Raw genomic sequence first — 20748 nt, 5'->3', positions numbered from 1 at the left:
TTATGAATCCAGGTCATAAAACGATCCAAATCTTTTGCACGATTTGGAAATTCATGCAGGACATTTTCTAAACCTGAAAAGTAAAAATATGAGTATCTTAGTATGGTCACAAGTTCATAACATGTTCACTAAATCTGACTCAATTAATCTAATCACATCTAATCTGAGGTCGGGGGTTCAATCTAGGGCATGCACCTCTAACTTTTCGGAGTTGTGTGTTTTAACTAATTAAATATCACTTGCATTAACGGTGAAGGAAAACATCGTGAGGAAACCTGCATGCCTGAAAGTTCTCCATAATGTTATCAAAGGGTGTGAAGTCTACCAATCCGCACGTGGCCAGTGTGGTAGACTATGCCTTAACCCCTTCTCACTCTAAGAAGTTACCCGTGCTCTGTAGTGAGCCAGCGATGTGTTGATCATGATAGGAATTTGGTCTAGAAAAACTAAAGAAATACCTACTTCTTTATGCAAATAAACTTGTAAATAGGTGCTTTCGAATCGTCAAGAGAATCTATCACTGGATCGGAACGCCCAATACTTAAAGAAAAACCTATGCGTGAACCATATTGTCATCAAGTTCAAGGAATTTAATAAAAATTGCATTCAAGGATTAAAGTAGATATGACCGGTATTACAATGGAATTTACAAACCTGCAGTGAACCTGAACAGCCTGGAATACAGCCCCTCTTGTAAGAAATGTTCACTAAACTTAACTAGTACCTAACTACAACTATACTGGAGTCCTGTCTCGTAAATAAACACTGGAGTTCTGTCTCAAAACACTGGAGTCCTGTCTCAAAACACTGGAAGTCTCTGTTTCAAACATGGGTACGGAAAACTTAAAATTTCTTTGGTCTCAAAACACTAGAATCTCTGACAGCTTACTTAGCGTGGGTTAGGTTCACTGGTTTGCTAAACGTAGCGTGAAATCACTAAAAACTTTAGACTTTTAGGCTTTAAATAGTTACAAAAGGTATTGAAAATAGCAAAATCAGAAAACATTACGACCGCCAGCACAGACCAGGTTGTTTGCCCAATTTCTACCATATCAATAGCAAAAAATTGTCTGACAATTTTATTTTGAAGAATATTTATTAAATCAATGATACATACCAAAGGTAGAACCAAATAAAATATTGGTAAATAGAAATTAATTGTTAGAGAATATTTTTTTCTTTAAAATACAAATATGTTAATGTAAACTAAACTACCAATTTGGTAGAAAAATTAAACATGGGATGCCTTGACCACAGAATAATATATCGAATTTGTCCAGTCACAGTAGCGCGGTCTGCTATTGACTTTTGGTACTAAATGAATTGAAGTACCATGCTATTTGTTCTAAGATTGATGACCCTGCCTATATATGACGTTTTCGGTTTTGTCGGTGTCAACGTTCTACAAATCTGCTATCTCCTTCTAAAGGTCGAAGTACATTACTTTCAGCCACGTACCTACTATAAGAATTTCCTATATAATAAGTAGGTATAGTTTTTTAATGTGAATTTTGACATTACACAGTTAAAATGGCGGTGAAACTCATTATGTACCATAGATTATGAACCATAGATTATCTACTATATGTACGGACTATATCGATATTGTCCTAAACTCTTAATGAAATTCATTTAGAATATGGGAATTAAGCCGCCAAAATAATGTTCAAGTGCCAAGCTTATAGGTCTATGGAATCAAGTTGAAAATGTGGATAAAATAAAACAATAAAATGATGAGTTTTTAATGTTTAATGTTTATTAATTTTATTTAATAAAAATAATCAATACTTATAATAAAACTGTAACAGGTCAAATTCTGTACATTGAAGATATTTTGAAAATTTTTTTTCGAGGGCACTCTATAATCGATACTGAACCCAAAACTGTAATTTTTTTCATTTTTGTCTGTCTGTCTGTCTATCTGTCTGTCTGTCTGTCTGTATCACGGCCGCGCATCACGCTGAAACTACTGAATGGATTCCAATGAAACTTGGTACGATTTGAGGTCATACTATGAGGAAGAATATAGGATACTTTTTATCCCGAAATTCAGCATGGTTCCCGTAGGAGAGGTGACGAAAGTTAAAATGTATACTGCGTTGTAATTCATTAACGCGTAGTCCGATTTCATTCATTCTTTTTTTGTTAGAAAGGGGATATTTTAAAGATTGTAGGTACCAAGCAACGACAACAATCCCGAAAAATCAAAGAGTTCCCACGGGATTTTAAAAAACGTAAATCCACGCGGACGAAGTCGCAGGAATCAGCTAGTTATATCTAAATACCTATATAAAAGAAAAAGGTGACTGACTGACTGACTGACTGATCTATCAACGCACAGCTCAAACTACTGCTGAAATTTGGCATGCTGGCTAGCTAACTAGCTAATATGACGTAGACATCCGCTAAAAAGGGATTTATGAAAATTCAACCCCTAAGGGGGTAAAATAGGGGTTCGAAATTTGTGTAGTCCACGCGGATGACGTCGCGGGCATAAGCTAGTAAATATAAACACAAGTACAACAATAGGTAGGCATATTTCCGAAACTATTAATTCTACCTAGATGAAGTAGGTAGGTATAATATGTACATAATATATTATAGTTATTTAATCAGGATAATTTTTACCATTGATGTTTTCTCATAACGCTCGGAGAGACATTTATATACATTTAGGCACTGGGAAGGGGGGAAGCCGACATCCTAGGGGTTGGGACTTTTGAGGATATACTTCTAAGAGCATGAGAAACACGTCATGTGCCAAAAATTAAACCTACGTTATTTATTTTGAGGTCTATCTTGCCGATTCTAGCCTGTACTTTAAATACCTAACAAGATGCGCGTGTATCTTATTCGAGCGACGTACGCATACTGAAGCGCCGCGCCGCGCCGCTGGGTATGTCGCACTAGCGTCACTGCACTGCGCGTCGCTTCGCTGCGCTTCAAAATATTCTCTCCAGCCGTGACGCGCGGCAACGCGCGGTGAAGCGCTCTGCAGCGCCGCTCTAGTGCGATATGCGCCATACAAAATGATAGAAATGATATTTTGACGCTCTGTGCCGCGACGTGCAGCTCGCTGAAGCGCCGCGCCGCGCCGCTCAGGTGCGTACAAACCTTTAGAGCCAGCGCGTGTCAGACCTTCGTTATTTTATAAAAGCTGAAAGTTTCTCTGCGTATTGTCTGTCCCCAACAAAGAGAACAACAATCAGCGACTATGAAGTTTGATGTGGGTTCTCATATTACTTTTGTTCATATTCTTGTTTGCATAGCAAACATTTTCAGTTTCCCACCAGTGTGAGTCTTCATGTGAGTTATTAAATACTTTTTAACTGAACATTTATACTGACAATGTTCACAAGAAAAAGTTTTCTCAACTATGTGAGTCTTCATGTGGGTTCTCATATTACTTTTGTTTGAAAATGTTTGCTGGCAATACAAACAAGAAAAAGTTTTCTCAACTATGTGAGTCTTCATGTGGTTTCTCATATTACTTTTGTTTGAAAACGTTTGCTGGCAATGCAAACAGTAATAAGGTTTCTCACCTGTGTGAATCCTCATGTGTTGGCTCAAAGAACTTTTGATTGTACATTTATAGTGGCAATGCTTACACATGTATGGTTTCTCGCCTGTATGCGTCCTCATGTGGACATTCAAACCACTTTTTGTTGAATGTTTACACTGGCAATGTTCACATGTATAGGGTTTCTCGCCCGTGTGAATCCTATTGTGGATATTTAAATAGCTTCTGGTTGTACATTTAAACTGGCAATGCTCACAAGAATATGGTTTTTCGCCCGTGTGAATTTTCAGGTGATTAGTTAATGTTTTTTTTTGCCTAAATTTTGTGTGGCAGTGTTTACAATAATGTGGTTTCTCACCACTGTGAGTCAACATATGAGCAGTCAAATGATGTTTTCGTGCAAATCTCTTCTGGCAAACCTTACAAGCGTGAGGCTTCTCGCCTGTGTGAGTGTTCAGATGATTATTTAAATGATCTTTTCGTCTAAAAGTTAGGCAGCAATACTTGCAAGAAAATAGTTTATCTCCTGTGTGAATCTTTATATGAGTAGTTAGATTTTGTTTATGTGCAAATTCCCTCTTGCAAAAGTTGCAAGTGTAAGGTTTCTCGCCAGTGTGAGTCCTCATGTGTATTATTAAGCAATGTTTATAACCAAATTTCCTGTAGCAAATATTGCAACTAAAAGGTTTCTCACCAGTATGAGTCATCATATGAACAGTTAAATCATATTTCTGAGCAAATTGTTTCTGGCAAAATTTACAAGAGTGAGGTTTTATAACAGTATGAGTCTTCAAATGAGTAGTTAAATCATATTTCTGAGCAAATTGTTTCTGGCACAAATTACAAGAGTGAACTTTAGTAACAGTGTGAGTCTTCATATGAGTGGTTAAATGATATTTTGTAGCAAATATTTTCCGGCAAAAGTTACAAGAATGAGGTTCATCGCCACTTTCATTGAAATGTAATCTGACAAATAAACTACCATGAGTATTGTTGTGAGATTTTGTTGTTGTATAATTATAATAGTCACCAGATGATCTATTATCAATGTCTTGTGGGTTTGTATGTGTTATGTCATTCACGATTTTTATGTTTGGACATCCTTGTATATTCAATGCACTTGTTGTATTATGGTTGGTGCTGTTTTCCATCATCATGGTACGTTGCACTATTTTGTCTTTGTTAGTTGGATGTTTTATTTGTGAAGAAGCTCCTGAAAGAAAACATTTTTGGTACAATACAATGATATTATTATGTATTGTCAAGAATTTAAAAGAAGAGCATTTCAAATATGTGGCATATTGTAACAGGCTGGGACTTTGGGATTGTAATAAGTCTCTCACAGTTGATGCTTTTACTAACTGCCACTGAACATGCCTGTCGAAATTCTGGTGAGTATTTGATTTAGATTTGATCCTAATCTATATTATAAAAGGAAAAGCTGACTGACTGATCTATCAACGCACAGCTCAAACTACTGGATGGAACGGGCTGAAATTTGGCATGCAGATAGCTACTCGCATGTGAATGTTTCCATACACAAAAAACCTTAATTTTTATGGTGGCCATTTTGCAATTTTTATTATTTGTTGTTATAGCGACAATAGAAATACACATTCTGTGAAGCATTCAACTCTCTACCTATTACAGTTCACGAGATACATGCGACTGACAGCCAGACGAATAGATGAACAGACAGTGAATGCTTAGTAATAGGGTACCATTGGCACCCTTCGGGTACAGAACCCTGAAAAGTACAGTTACATAATATTATGTGTTCTAACATCCTCCTCTCCTCCTCACTTACCAACAATAGTTTTAGCACTGTCTGTGGACAAACTTGCCTCAGCTTGAGAAGCCAGCTGCAAAAAAAAATATATATTGTAGTACCTGTTACCTGCCACACCATTACCATATTTTATCATTGACGCTAAGACAGAGATCTATAGAGAATATTTTGACTTTGCTCAGACCAATCAGATATTTTTGCTTTAATTTAATTATCACGGAAATTTAAATTTAGTAAATTTAAAATACACAGATCACCATCCTCTAGAAACTGTAGAAGTTTTTGTGAGAACTAGCTTATGCTCGCGACTTCGTCGGCATGGACTACACAAATTTAAAACCCCTATTTCACACCCTAAGATGAATTTTCAAAAATCCTTTCTTTGTGGATGCCTACGTCATAATAACTATCTGCATACCAAATTTCAGCCCAACCCGTCCAGTAGTTTGAGCTGTGCGTTGATAGATCAGTCAGTCTGTCAGTCACCTTTTCCTTTTATATATTTAGATTGCGAGTTTGTGTTATACAAATTTAAGTAAATATCTAAATATACTACTAATATATTACAAACTTAGAAACCTATTTGATAAAAAAAAATAGTATATTAAAATATTATTAAAATTAAGTGTATTAAAATGAAGCAACTTCAAATAATAATTATCCTCTATATAAAATGTATGCTCTTAATTAAGTAGTTAAGGCACTGTAGGTACCATATGTGTCCTCATATTGTCCTGTAGACAATGTAGTTTTTCTATGTTCAGATGAGTTCAGTGCTTTTTGTAATGCAGCATTTTCTTTTCTTACGATTGTTACTGTTCAGGCGTTGACATATTGACATTGCGTTGGTCCATCGTTAGTCCAAATAAGGTCCAAATCTGCAGTGTCAAGTTGATTTCCTATTCTTTAGGTCCAATAAAGTCCTTGTTATCATGGCATACGTTGGTTATAGGTAATTTAATATTTCCTCCTTAGGTGAGATCATAGGTTGGTTCACGGTTGGTTGTTTCTGTGAGCTGGATTCGCAATCGTTTCACGTAATGATTACATACTCTATGATCGTTTGGCAGGATTTTGGGTGAAAAGGAGTTTTATTTGGAAAAAGTATGGTCCCCAAACGTATTTCGATCCAAGGTACTATTAACTATACCCACCGAATAAAAGACTATACCTACCATCCATGCTATGTCGTCTTCGAAGAAATCTCTTCGGACTATAATAACTAGCGCCAACTAGTGGTCATAGACATTTTTATTTGCAAGTGTTGCTACATTTAAAAATTCAATTAATTTTTTTAGTGGCCACATTGTCATAATCGCCACTGCCGCCATTGTCCGGTAGGAATAAGGCTAAGCGCGCACTGCGATGCGATTTTTGTCCACATGTTCAATGCAAAATTTAATCGCAATATTATTATTCCTACGCGCACCACGATTTATTTGCATACCACGAAAGACAGGGAGCCGAAATCAGTGAATACCTACTGTACCACCATGAAAACAAGACGTGAAGAACATTTAATAAATTATATCAAATAGAGTGAACATTTAACTATGGATTTAAAAAAGAAAATATGCATAATTATTTACTACTTAATATTACATAAAAGGAATTTGAAGAAGAAAAATACAAAACGTTACTGGTTCCATCCTTTAACAGCATTAAGGCCTCTAAAAGACTTTTTTACGAACGATATTATTATAATGATCTTCGTGCATATAACAGGAAGTTCTTTGATTATTATCAAATTCGCATCGCACCGCAGTAACGAATATTAATCGCATGCGATTTTTCTTCGCAGTGCGTGGATGATAATGTATTTTGATGGTTCACAGATTTGCGATTTTTTTCGCAACGATTTATTTTCGCTATGCGCGCTTAGCCTTATAGTGTTCTGACTCTATGGTTGCCGCCCATGCCGCCATTTGTTTTTGTATCTGCTGTCATTTAATCCGTGATCCGTGATTATTTTTCTAATAATTTTGGTGTGATTTCATGTGATTTCATTGCTAATTCGCGTCGAGTTGAACTATCCTCAAAAGTGTTCAGCGCACCAATTGTTTTAGAGATTTTGAACTACGTTTTATATTAAGTACGTAGGGTTAAATTCAGTGCACAAACTTGGACGAATATTATGTACATTACACAAACTGTTTTAGAGATTTCGGACTTCTTTTATTAAATTTAAGTACCTATTTAGTGTTAAGTTCAGTGCACAAACAGTTTTAGAGATTTTCGACTCATTTTCATATTTAAGTATAAGTATGTAAATATCAAGATGTCAAATTGCTTTGTTATACACGGACAAGGTAAATGTTTTGATTGTTTATTTTATTAACGGCTGAATTCAAGTAATACCTAATCACTCTACCTGTAATCTGTCGATAAGTTACTTAGCAAAGTCAAAAAAACCGGCCAAGTGCGAGTCAGACTCGCGTACGATCGGTTCCGTACCAGTATCTATAATATCGGCAAAACAATCATGTCTGTTGAATGGGAGCCCCCTTAAATATTTATTTTATTCTGTTTTTTAGTATTTGTTGCTATAGCAGCAACAAAAATACATCTGTGAAAATTTCAACTCTCTTACTATCACAGTTCAAGAGATACAGTCTGGTGACAGACTGACAGACAGACGGACGGACGACGGATTGGATGCAGAGTGCTAAGTGTGGATTAGCAGGCATGTAGGTTCCTCACAATGTTTTGCTTCACCTTCACCAAGCTGTGGAGTGGAAGTCTATCGGTTGAAACTAACATAATAATATAATTGTTAAGGTTTTGTACCAAAAATGTTAAAAAGCAATACTTATATTTTATTATTATGACTAAGTCTGTATGTCTGTCACACCTGCTTATTACAGTATCTACTTATGCTATTAACTTGAAATGACTATAGTTTTAAATAATGCAATGCAATTGCAAAATGTACGACTTTAAAGTGGAACATTATATGAAAGGGTTTCATTTACATTCTTATAAATAGGTTTTTATTTATTTTTAAGCAAAGTTGGGAAATTAAGGTGTAACACCCCTGTACCTCTGAGGACCACATACAGCTGTCTGTCCTGTTCCTGATCTCGCCTCTAGTTGCGCAAAGATGGCCATAGGCAAAATTCGGTTAGCAGGATATTTAATTTTGAAAAAAATATTAATTTTTTTACAGTTTTGACGCCAAATGAACTGAAGCTGAAGGAAATAATTACAAAGTTGAAGAAACAAGTGCGCAGAAAACAAGATAGCAAACAAGTCTCTTAATGATACAATCAGGTTTCTTGCCACATAAAATTATTCGTGCACTTTCAGGATGATCGCATGAGTCTCGATGGATTGACGCTAATTCCCTGAAAACAGCGAAGGACCCTTAATATGGAACACAACATTGGCAGTGTCCTCTCCAAGAATTACATATTATTATATTTTGTCTCATTTGCTGTGGAGCTGGAGACCCTGACGCCACGGCGTAGTGCCAAAAATAAGGCTAGCCATAATTGTGTTATTGTTAAATAAATCATAAAAAGTATCTATTGTTTTTGTTAATTTCCTTGATCCCTCCATTTTATTAATAATAATGATAAAGTCAGTCTAATGGAAACAGTGAAAATGGTGGGAAACCAAAAATAAGTTGTGTATTCCCAGATTAACTAGGGATAAAGTATCAAATACGTTTTCCTAGTTAATCCGATGTCACAACCTATTTTTTTTTATTTCCCACCATTTTCACTGTTTTCATTAGATCTATAGTAGACATTTTAAGAGTATTCAATATAGTACGTAGGTATATACATATATATCGATTTTTGTCTATGACCACTAGATGGCGCTGCTTTCTAAGAAATAAAATTTGACGTGAGATGTACATCTATTTCAGGTATACATATTAATACATATTAATCTAATGCATCTGATCAATGGAATGGATACCACCACAGAGTACATTATATATACTGGTAGATACCACTCACAATTTATGGCAATGACCAATGTACATACCCATGTATTTACAAAGTACTCTGTGTAATGTAGGTAACTGTCAAGTGGTCAAGAGATAGTAAATAAAGATAACAGCTCTTTGGTTATAGTCGGATATGGTCGTATATTATTATAATATCCTGGGTACACAGTTTCAGTCTATATTACTTTACTCTATGGTCACCGCCTACTTTTTATCAATCATTCATCCAAGCTTTTATCAGTCACGGTCTGTGTCAGTCACCCAGTGGTCACAACAGGCACAGACTACAGTGTATATAGACCACAGGTAGTCACCACACCACAGAGTACTTTGTAATATATCACCACACCGACCAGAAATAAAAGGTGGTCACCCACAGAACTGAAGTAGAATAAACCGATTTTTAAAATAATTATATTTTGTGAATGATCTATTAATGTAAATAACTTCCTATCTCATACTGAAGGTAATTTCAAAAGATCCTGCATTAATGTTTTCATTGCTTACCAATTCATAATAATATCATAACATTACTCAACTTCCAATTTTATTCCACAAAATATTTTTCTTTGCTTACTTTTACTACTAAGCCTCCTCTCAGAATCAGAAGGTTTAAGGCCGTAGTCCACTACGCCATGCAGATTTGCACGTTTCACACACCTTTGAAAATACTGTGGAGAATTCTCAAGCATGCAGGTTTCCTCACGATGTTTTCCTAACCTTTCGAGAGTTTCGGCAATGAAAGTGTATGAATTTGTTAGTTATTCTGTCAAAGTTGTTAGGTATAGATTTAGGTTTAACTACTTTAATTTTAATTTAGTTTGTATCGATGGGGCTGGCATATACGTCACCTATAAAAGCCTCTTACAAATATCAGAATATAAAAAAGCTAATTATATTTATTTAATTGCTTAAAACACACTTAATTAAACCAAAAAAGTTAGAGGTGCATGCCCGGAATTGAACCCTGGACTCCCAAAATAGAACACCGACGCCTTAACCACTAGGTTATCACTGCTTTTAATAAACAAATATCTGTAACACCCCAGCAAGCTAAGGTTAGGACCAATGTGTGTAGTGTGATACCCGTGGGAGATATGAGGTCTTAAAAAGTTTGTTTAAACCTCCAATGTAACTCTGCAAAGAGCTGATCCCAGAAATGAACTCATAAAAAACTTCTGTGAACTTAAAGGACCATTTAAGAATGTTTGTCAAGTAGCAGAGACAACAAAAGGATCTATGGCGTTAACTATTTGGTACTACCTACTTCCCTCATATTTTGTCATCGCATATGATTTATCAAACAGTATATCAATACTATACAAGGTGTATTATTTTATAATACCTACTTCACTCATATTTTAGGAATATGTGGCAATTGGCTGAGAAACGGAAAATAATCAACATAGCAATAACTGCAAAAAAGCATATTGTGACAACCACAATCACCTAATTACTTAAAACTGTTTACAATATGAAAATTGTTTATTTCAAACACAATTTATCGCAAAAGTTTTAGTGAGATTATTTCATCATTAATTTACATCATATTGTTTTGCAGTAGGGCTGCCTCAGAGGGTCGATTCAATTTCCAGATATTGGCTTTGAGGTCCATACACTCTAAAATCCATACTACGATGATTTTCATTTTTATTCTTATTGAAAACACAATACATACCTTTCTAATAATGGATTTCTACTATTCAATTCACTTCAATTCAATATATAAAATTCAAAGTCATCACTGACTGACTGATTGACTTATATTTTAACACACAGCTTAAACCACTGGTCCTAGCGACATGAAATGTCTATGAACTAAGTGAGTTAAATGGGGGTTTGAAAGTTATGTACTCAAAGCAGACGAAGTCGCGAGCATGAGGTAGTAATTAATATGAAATGTTCTCAACCCTAATCTTGTTTATCGAAACAATTTTTCTGTTATCAGGATTCATTCAGGACCCCAACGAGAGGTCAACATTGATAAATTAGTGAAGAACATTACACTCTCGAAATAGTACGATATTACAAGTTAAAAGGTTCAGACATGGCTACCAATGGTAAATTAGGTATGTACAACTTATGTAATGAATAATGCTATTTTTATTATGTACTATCAACAATCTTTAAAAAAAAAATTTTTTATACTAATCTTGTTTCATTGCATCCTAGAAGAAAGGATAAGGAATAATTATTTAATGAATGTGTTCACTATTTTCAAAGTAAGTTCTACAATATTATGTGATATTTTTATTTCTTTGTATGTAGCTCAAAACCTTTTTATTTTATTTGATAACAAGTTGAACATTTCTTTCTTTCTGATAAGTGGTTAGTCTAAGATCGGAGCAGACCAGCCTGAAAGATGTTTTGCAGCTTTGTCAAACCTATACACCTAATCGGTTTCTATTTTCTACGTGACATCGTACTGGAACGCTTAATCGCTTGGTGACTTGACGTTTGCAGTAAGGTGTTAACTAACCACGGCCGAAGGCTCCCAAGTTGCACCGAACAAACGTGCCAGAAGAACAGGTTGAGATGACAATCGGGCAGGGAACGCCCCGCACACGCGCACAGCCCCCGTGCTAACCCGGTGCGGGCGAACGTGGCTGACGTGCGGATATGTGGGGCGTCCCCCCGCCTCATACCCATCGGGGTATGATCAGGCCATCTCGACCTGTCGAGGACTATACCAATGTATTTTTGTATGTCACTGACACAGTGTGCTAAATGTGTAAATGCATCCTACACAGCTCTCCTCAGCGTGTCCGACAAGACTGGTCTACTGCCTCTAGCGAAATGTCTTTCCGATATTGGCCTGGGCTTGGTGGGCAGCGGAGGAACCGCGACAGCTCTCCGGAATGCCGGCCTGAAAGTTCTTGACGTGTCTGACATCACGGGCGCCCCTGAAATGCTCGGAGGAAGGGTCAAGTCTTTACATCCTGCTGTACATGCTGGAATATTATCCAGGTAAGAAATTAGCAACGCTCCTTTTGCGCTGGGAATAGGCACTTTCCTTAAATAATAATTAAATATGCCGCGGAAAACGTGAATATAGGAGCTGGTAACTTGTATATGGGATTGTAGAGGGGATATTATATACCAAACAAAACGATATAATCAATCATTATCATCAACCAATAGACGTCCACTGCTGGACATAGGTCTCTTGTAGGGACTTCCACACGCCACGGTCTTGCGCCGCCTGGATCCAGCGGCTCCCTGCGACTCGTCTGATGTTGTCCGTCCACCTAGTGGGGGGTCTTCCAACGCTGCATCTTCCGGTGCGAGGTCACCATTCCAGCACCTCAGGACCCCAACGTCTATCGGTTGTACGAACTATGTGCCCTGCCCATTGCCGCCATTGGGCAGGGCTATAAATAATAGTAAAATAATATCAACAGCTTCAATAGGTACAAGCTTTAATAGGTACAAGGTAAATTTAAAGTATGCTCTATTATAGATCTCTGCCTAGTGCCTAACCAACCTAGGCTTATAGGCTTTAAGTAGGTATATATATTTTTACTTCTCGTGGATATGTAATTGAATTAATTATGTTATGAATATTTTTAGGTTAACAGATTCTGACCAGGCTGACATGAAGAGACAGAAGTTTGACATGATAAGTGTGGTAGTTTGCAACCTTTACCCATTCGTTGAAACTATATCCAAATCAGATGTTACCATAGCTGATGCTGTGGAAAACATTGATATTGGTGGTGTTACATTACTCCGAGCAGCAGCGAAGAACCACAACAGAGTCACAGTCATCTGTGACCCCAGTGATTATGATAAGGTCATTGATGAGTTGAAACAAAATAAGGAGAATCAGACTTCTTTGGAGACAAGGTTTGTAGTAATTAAATAATCACTTACAGTACGCGGCAGGAAATAATGTACATCGACCTTTAGAAAGAGATAGCGGCTTTGTAGAACGTTGTATCTGTCGTTGAGACTGACAAAACGTCACATACTCGTAGGTATGAGTGACAGAGACAACGCTCTACAAAGCCAAAATCTCACTCTGTAGTTCTGATTTACTATGTGGCTTCCTCTCTGGTGCCTATGGCATCTTAAGTGGGAGATCTTGGTTTTGATTCCTGCTTGGGTTAATTTAAGATTTATAAAGCAGCTCAGGTCTAGTCTAGTGGAAATGCTTTAGGTATCCTGACTTTGTCAGACCCATTCCCAAAATGGAGTTTAAGTTCTTTTTTTTTTACAAATATTAAAATCAAGCTTGATTCCAACTTGTTGTTTGTACTGCAACACGGATTGGTCATTAGAACTAATAAAATCTTTCTTTTTTGCAGACAAAAACTAGCTCTTAAGGCCTTCACACACACATCCCAATATGATGTTCACATCTCTGACTATTTCCGCAAACAGTATTCCGCAGGTGAAGCGCAGTTAACATTGAGATATGGTGAGTATACCACTTTTGTATGGACAAGACACAGAATTTTAAAGAACGAGAAGAAAAAGTATAGCAATAAAATGAAAATGGTTATCCGTTATTCTATCGCGTTGCCTGCCTTTTGAAGCGAGCGATGCAGAGACGTGTTTAATACCTAAATCTATTGCAAAGAGATGGCGTAATAAAATCATCATGACATCTATTAATTATTATCCGATTATTAAATGCGCCTTGGTTTCGTCCCTATTTAATGGATAGGCAACCTAAGCCTGCATGATGTATCTTTTCCAAAAAGTTACAAAGTAAACGGTACTTTATTGTGCTGAGGAAATTCTCCATGCTGGAGGCCGACGACTTCTTAATAATTCTATCTATCACTGCTTTATTGCCGGATTATTTGCCATCATGGCTGCCTCATTGGTTGATTGTTATCATGTTCCACTGTCGATGAAAAGGTCCTGGGTTCGTTTCCGGTTGGGGTCAAAAATAGGTAGCTATTGGGTTTTTCTTTTAAGCAGTAAGTAATTCTCAGTACTAGGCCGTTCTGCACCTGATCTCTCGCCGATCGTGTCGGATTTCCGTCCCATCGGGCTATGAAGAGAGCACCTGTGTTTGCGCTCACACTTGTGCACTATAATATCTCCCGCGCAGGTGGCTAATTTCTAATTCTCTATAGAAATTGACTGCCGTGGCCGAAATTCGGTCAGGAGGACATTTGCCAGCACTCTTTGTCATTTTGTCTCAGGTATGAACCCGCACCAAAAGCCAGCACAGGTGTTCACAACTCGTGATCGCTTGCCGCTAAAGACGATAAACGGATCGCCAGGCTTCATAAACCTGTGTGACGCGTTGAACGCGTGGCAACTGGTCATAGAACTGAAACAGGCTCTAGGCTTGCCGGCCGCTACTAGCTTCAAGCACGTCTCACCAGCAGGGGCTGCGATAGGTCTGCCTTTAAGTGAGGAAGAAGTAAGTTTCCTGTGAGGGACAACAGTTGACGTTAAGTAAAATGAGGTTTAGGACAGCCACATGCTATCAGAAATTGTGGCTAAATGTATTGCTATCCCTTTAACCCAGACAAACTTAATGTAATTTAGAACTGTCGTACCTCGTACGGCTGCGGCTAAGAAAGCCTGGATTTCAATAAAAAATATCGAGCCAAGCGATCGACTAGAAGAAATAGTTTTTTTTTTTAAATGTCCCAACCCACAATTAAATATAATTTCTTGTTTGTAGCATCCCAAAAAAAATATTCTGGATATAATCAGGATATTTCTTTTGTGATGCGACATTCCTCATTACTGAATTATCCAACTGTGATCTGTTTGTTCATACCATTTCAATTTTGACTTGATTGTGGGTATTAGAATGTTTTTCAAACAATATATCCAAATGTTGTAGGCATCAGTATGCATGGTTTCGGACTTGCTGCCGCAACTATCGCCGCTCGCGTGCGCGTACGCGCGCGCTCGTGGCGCTGACCGCATGAGCTCGTTCGGGGATTTCATAGCGCTGTCCGACACGTGCGATGAGATCACGGCGCGGATCATCTCGAGGGAAGTGTCTGATGGAGTCATCGCACCAGGGTACTCGCCAGAAGCGCTCGAACTGTTGAAGAAGAAGAAGGGAGGCGGCTACTGCGTTTTACAGGTAAGTCTATCGCGCTCTCTCTCTCTCTCTGCTTCGTATTCCTCATTGCTGAAAATCGTGACCCCTTTCCATAAACTGCATAATGGTAGGAGTTTTCTTGGGATAGTAATGCGGTGGGTGCCCAGATACTTCCGCATATAACTCAACTAGAACGATATTTCGACGCTTAGGTTTTTTACAGTTATTAATTCTATATGATGCCCGCGACTTGGTCCGTGTGGATTTAGGTTTTTGAAATCCCGTGGTAACACTTGGATTTTCCGGAATAAAAAGTAGCCTATGTCCTTCTCCGGTATGCAAGCTACCTCTGTACCAAATTTTGTCAAAATCGGTTGAACGGATATATTATAGGTAATATCCCAGGAAATTGTTCTAAAATCTCAGTCTGTCTTTATATTTTGTTTTGGTTGAAGTTTAAGTTAACAATCGGGTCTGTTAAGGCACAAATTCTTTTTTTGCAGATGGACCCCAGCTATACTCCAGATTTGATGGAGCAGAAGACGATCTTCGGTCTCACCTTAGAACAGAGACGGAACGACGCTAAGATAACATCGGAGTTATTCAGCAATGTTGTGACAGACAAGAAGGCCCTCCCGTCCAACGCCGTGAGAGATCTTATCGTGGCGACGATTGCTCTTAAATACACTCAGAGCAATTCTGTGTGCTACGCCAGGGATGGCCAGGTATGATTTCCAGAGTTCCCACAGGATTTTTATAATGCTAAATCCACGCAGACAAAGTCGCAGGCATCAGCTAGTATATTATAATTCAATCGATTTTTAAGTGCTAAGATATAATCAAAAAAAAATCTTTATGTATGCTAAGTATCGTATTATAAGAATATCCTTCTACAACAATTTTCAAGTGACAATTGGCAGGTAAAGTTCCACAGATTATACTTCTCTAATCTGTGTAAAATTCACTTTCCTATTCTTACCTCGAAGGCATTACCTAAAAATTACAATTTTTTGAACTATGTAGCAGTATTTTTTATACTTTGTAATAATCATCAGTTCATAAAAAGTTAAAGCTATAAGCAATTAAGTTAATCACTCAAGTTATTAACAAAAGCTATTTTTTGTGTTAATAACACAATCCCTAAATAGGTATCAATTAAACCAGCTTATGATGCGTTTTTAGTGTTATTTACTTAACAATTAATTAATTGGTTAAATTAAATTAAAAAACAATACCTTACACAATGTTTGTAAAAGACTAGGTACATTAAGCGTTTCGTTGAGTTTACTACTATTTAATACTAAAGTCTTGGCTTTTAGTCTTACTTTTTATCCCGGAAAAATCAAAGAGTTCTCACGGGATTTTTAAAAAACCTAATTCCACGCGGACGAAGTCGCGGGCATCAGCTAGTACATAATATATTCGGTAAAAATGAAATTATTTTTTAATTTTTAGTGTTTGTAGGTATTGAAGTCGGTTTATATTTTATTTTTTATTTTTTGTATTTTAAGAAGAAATTTGTTTGGGTATCATTTCCGAGATTTTCCAGAAGATTGTTTAATTTGTCGTACCTTTATTAAGGTGATAGGCATCGGGGCCGGGCAGCAGTCCCGCATCCACTGCACGCGGCTGGCGGGCGGCAAGGCGGCGCTGTGGTGGACGCGGTACCACCCCGCAGTGCGCGCCCTGCGCTTCAAGCGAGGGGTCACGCGCGCGGTCATCTCCAACGCGATCGACAACTACGTCAACGGCACCGTTGGTGAGTGAAGTTACAGGCGGCGAATATGTAGTATCCACTGCACGCGAATTCTTTTACTAATTCCATCCCAACGGTGCCAAGAATTTGAAACAATGTATGAGTGCTAAGGGGAAAGAAAATATTGCCATCGGAAATCCTACTATCCTACTAATCCTAATATAATATTATAAATGTGAAAGACTGGATGTTTGGGTGTTTGGATGTTTGTTTATACTCAATCACGCAAAAACGGCTGAACGGATTTGGATGGGAATGAAGATAGATTATACCCTGGATTAACACATAGGCTACTTTTTATCCAGGAAAATCATAAGAGTTCCCGCGGGATTTTGAAAAATGTAAATCCACGCCGACGAAGTCGCGGGCATCAGCTAGTAAAAATATAATGCTTGTAACCATAAGGTACGCGCAGTTGAAGTAAAACTGAATGCGCGTAGGATTCCATTGTCTGCAAGAGATCATATCATATCCTGAAACTTTTATTCACTTACAGCCATTTTAAATACGGGTGGAACTTGGAAGTAATGCGAAGGTTCAGTGCGAGAAAAGATCTGTGTTACTTTTTTTATTAAAGAATATTAGCCAAATTGCGTTATTAGACGTACCAATTAACCGTAAAGCTTGTGCTAGGAGTAGGTACGACAATAGTGCGACGGGTGGGATTTGCACCGGCGACCTTTCGGTTTACAGTCCGCTCGTATAACCGTTGAGCTATCGAGGTTTATGAATTCATCAAAAAAAAAAATAATAATAAATCGTTATGGGCTGAGCATTGCGACGTTCTACGACAACTAGAGTTTAACAAATTAGTATTTAACTCAACCATTTGGTTAACATTTAATTTACTTACCAGGTACCGATCTACCCCTCGACCAATGGAACTCGTTATTCGAAGGCCCTGCACCCGCGCTCCTCACAGCGCAAGAACGAGACGAATGGGTCAAGAAGATGGACAAAGTGGCGCTTGCTTCTGATGCATTCTTTCCCTTCAGGGACAACATCGACAGGGCGGTGCAGGTTTGTATTCACTTCTTTATGTGCACGAATGAGACGCGTGGTAGTACACAAATCTTTAAACTACACGTTAAAACTCGTAAAAAAGTTAAAAAAAACTATAGTAAGCGACAGGTCGAGATGGCTCATAGAGAGGGAACAGCCCGCACACCTGCACAGCCCCCGCGCTAGCCCGGTACGGGCGAGTGCGGATGTGCGGGGCGTCCCTCCGCCTCGTACCCCGATTCAACCTGTCGCGTACTATAGTATCTCTTTTCCTTATACATATTCCATGTAAAAAAGAATAACATACATCTTAGTTTTGAATGGCGCCAAAATATCTCAGCCAATCATAGCGCGCGTCCGTCCGCTATTGGTTGTTACCCACGCGCCATGTTGAATGATTGAAATGAGCGAGATAGCACGAGCTCTTATGTTTGAAATCTTAACGTCAAGAAATAAGTTCTGTATTTCCTTAGTGTACATTCGGTTTTAGTCGGCGTTAGGTTGCCTTTTCTGCGTAAACGAATTTTTTCGATGAGACTTATAACAGTGGTAATACTGTAACTATGAATATTTATTATTTACTGATAACGTCTGTTTCAGTGCGGCGTCGAGTACATCGGGAGCCCCGCCGGCTCCAACAACGACAAGGAAGTTATTGAAGCGTGCAACGAACACAAGATCATTCTCGCGCACACCAACCTGAGGCTTTTCCATCACTGAAGTTTTGCTTATCTATTGCGTAAAATGACAGCTAATGGCCCGAATTAATAACCTGGTGATATCAAGCCGGAAGCTCTGATTTTTTGCTGTTTTTATTGGCAGAACATATTATCTGAGGACCGAGAGCACTAAAAATCAAGCTGCTCTTTTTCGCAGATAAGATTTTAAAATACCTATACAAACTGCTTAACTCAATATTTTATAAGAAAAATCTGTGTAACCTTGGAGTATTGTAATGTTAGAATTTTTATAATGTTTCGAATATGATATTATTTTTATGTTGTTACTTCTATTATGTTTAAAGTCTGTTATTTTCGGAATTTCGGTTTTGTGAAAAATTAAAATGTTCGATAGAATCATGAAAAACTTTGTCTAACTTTACTAAGATGGATTTAATTCCAAAGATACATTTTATAGGCAGTAATCTCTGTATTTTTTTTACATTCCAAAAGTTCCTGTTGTTTTTGATATAGATTTTTTACATTAGGTAATATACTTGATGAATGTGAACTGAGTATTATTTAATTTCCTTGTACGTGATCCATACACCATACCTATCATCCATACTAATACTATAAATGTGAAAGTGTGTCTGTCTGTCTTTTCACGGCTCAACAGTTTAACTGATTTTGATGAAATTTGGTACAGAGTTAGCTTACATCCCGGGGAAGGACTATCTTTTATCCCGGATTTAAGAGTTCCTCGCGGGCGATCGATGGAGAGAGCTATGCTTGCAGGTTGTCTACACTACGTGACCAAATCAGAAATGAGATCCGTATGGGAAGTGGGAACCAGACTAACCAACACAGTCAAAGGGGTTCTGAAGCTACATGGCTAGGGCACATGGTTCGAAAAACCGATAGACTTCGGAGTCCCAAGATACTAGATTGGCGACCTTTTACCAGAAAACTGAAAGAAGAGAATTGGAAGAACCCGCAGGCGAGTGAAGAGCGGGTACAAGGTATTTTAAAGGTCAATCCGTAGACAGGCAAAAGTCGGTTGAGCCGGCGCGGCGCGAGCATAAATCGAAGGAAGTTTTCCTTATCCTTTAAATCCTTTTACATGCAAATAAACGCAGCAAAATGGTAATACATTACAAAGCCGGTTACGAATCACGATTCACGACTCTATAAAATATCATACCTATTATTTTTTTAGGAGTTATGTGGGAACAAATCAATGTACAGACCTATACTTAGATACCTGCTCGTAATCAAAGATATCTATATTCTATTAATCTACACTAATATTATAAAGAGGAAAACTTTGTTTGTTTGTTTGTTTGTTTGTTTGTTTGTTTGTTTGTTTGTTTGTTTGTTTGTTTGTTTGTTTGTTTGTTTGTTTGTTTGTTTGTTTGTTTGTACTGAATAGGCTCAAAAACTACTGGACCGATTTTAAAAATTCTTTCACCATTCGAAAGCTACATTATCCATGAGTAACATAGGCTATATTTTATTTTGGAAAAAAATAGGGTTCCGTAAGATATTTGGGTTTTTCGGACACAAGGTGTAAAAAATCAACCAGAAAAGTTACTTATTTTGCGTACGCTGCCTAAACTATAAAAGATAGAACCATAAAATGTTCTAATTAATTGTAGATCTTATAAATATCTACAAAAAAGTCCGCGACACACTATACCCATCTATGTCGAGTGAGGCACAGCAACCATTTTTTTATTTAAAAATCTTGAATTTTTTTTGGACTACATTTAAACGCGTTTATTTTACTCATGCTATTAATCCTTATCAAAATAAATGATTTCATCACTAAGAACAGTTTATGGAGATAATATTTGGTCTTTGAATGATTAAAATTGGACGTTTGGTTTTGAAGTTATGGCGAAATTAAAATATTACGATTTCTGCTGCACGGCCCACGGCCCATCTTTAGAACTACTGAACCGATTTTAAAAATTCTTTCACCAGTAGAAAGCTACATTATTCCTGAGTGACATAGGCTATACGGGATCTTTAAAAACCTAAATCTA

The 20748-nt window shown here is 37.5% G+C and overlaps 2 protein-coding genes across 2 annotated transcripts; one reads left to right on the top strand and one right to left on the bottom strand.

Annotated features, from left to right (window-relative positions):
* Nucleotides 1-1740: 1740 nt before the first annotated feature.
* On the bottom strand, nt 1741-6478 carry LOC117987220 (zinc finger protein 84-like). The gene is made up of 3 exons (XM_034974177.2): nt 6023-6478; nt 5328-5382; nt 1741-4733 (listed from the first exon to the last, which is right to left on the bottom strand). The coding sequence occupies exons 1-3, from the start codon at nt 6035-6037 to the stop codon at nt 3250-3252; spliced, it is 1554 nt and encodes a 517-aa protein (XP_034830068.1). The 5' UTR covers nt 6038-6478; the 3' UTR covers nt 1741-3249.
* A 3099-nt stretch (nt 6479-9577) lies between these two features.
* On the top strand, nt 9578-19271 carry LOC117986837 (bifunctional purine biosynthesis protein ATIC). Its single transcript, XM_034973760.2, has 11 exons — nt 9578-9730; nt 11213-11333; nt 12015-12231; nt 12835-13110; nt 13572-13684; nt 14421-14644; nt 15077-15325; nt 15787-16008; nt 16865-17042; nt 17896-18059; nt 18642-19271. Exons 2-11 carry the CDS (start codon nt 11312-11314, stop codon nt 18759-18761), a joined length of 1785 nt encoding a protein of 594 aa, XP_034829651.1. The 5' UTR covers nt 9578-9730; nt 11213-11311; the 3' UTR covers nt 18762-19271.
* Nucleotides 19272-20748: the final 1477 nt, after the last annotated feature.

Source organism: Maniola hyperantus, chromosome 12 (assembly GCF_902806685.2).
Source record: "Maniola hyperantus chromosome 12, iAphHyp1.2, whole genome shotgun sequence".
NCBI lineage: Eukaryota > Metazoa > Arthropoda > Insecta > Lepidoptera > Nymphalidae > Maniola > Maniola hyperantus.
Note: the sequence above shows the minus strand (reverse complement) of the source record. Positions and strands in the feature narration are given on the sequence as shown.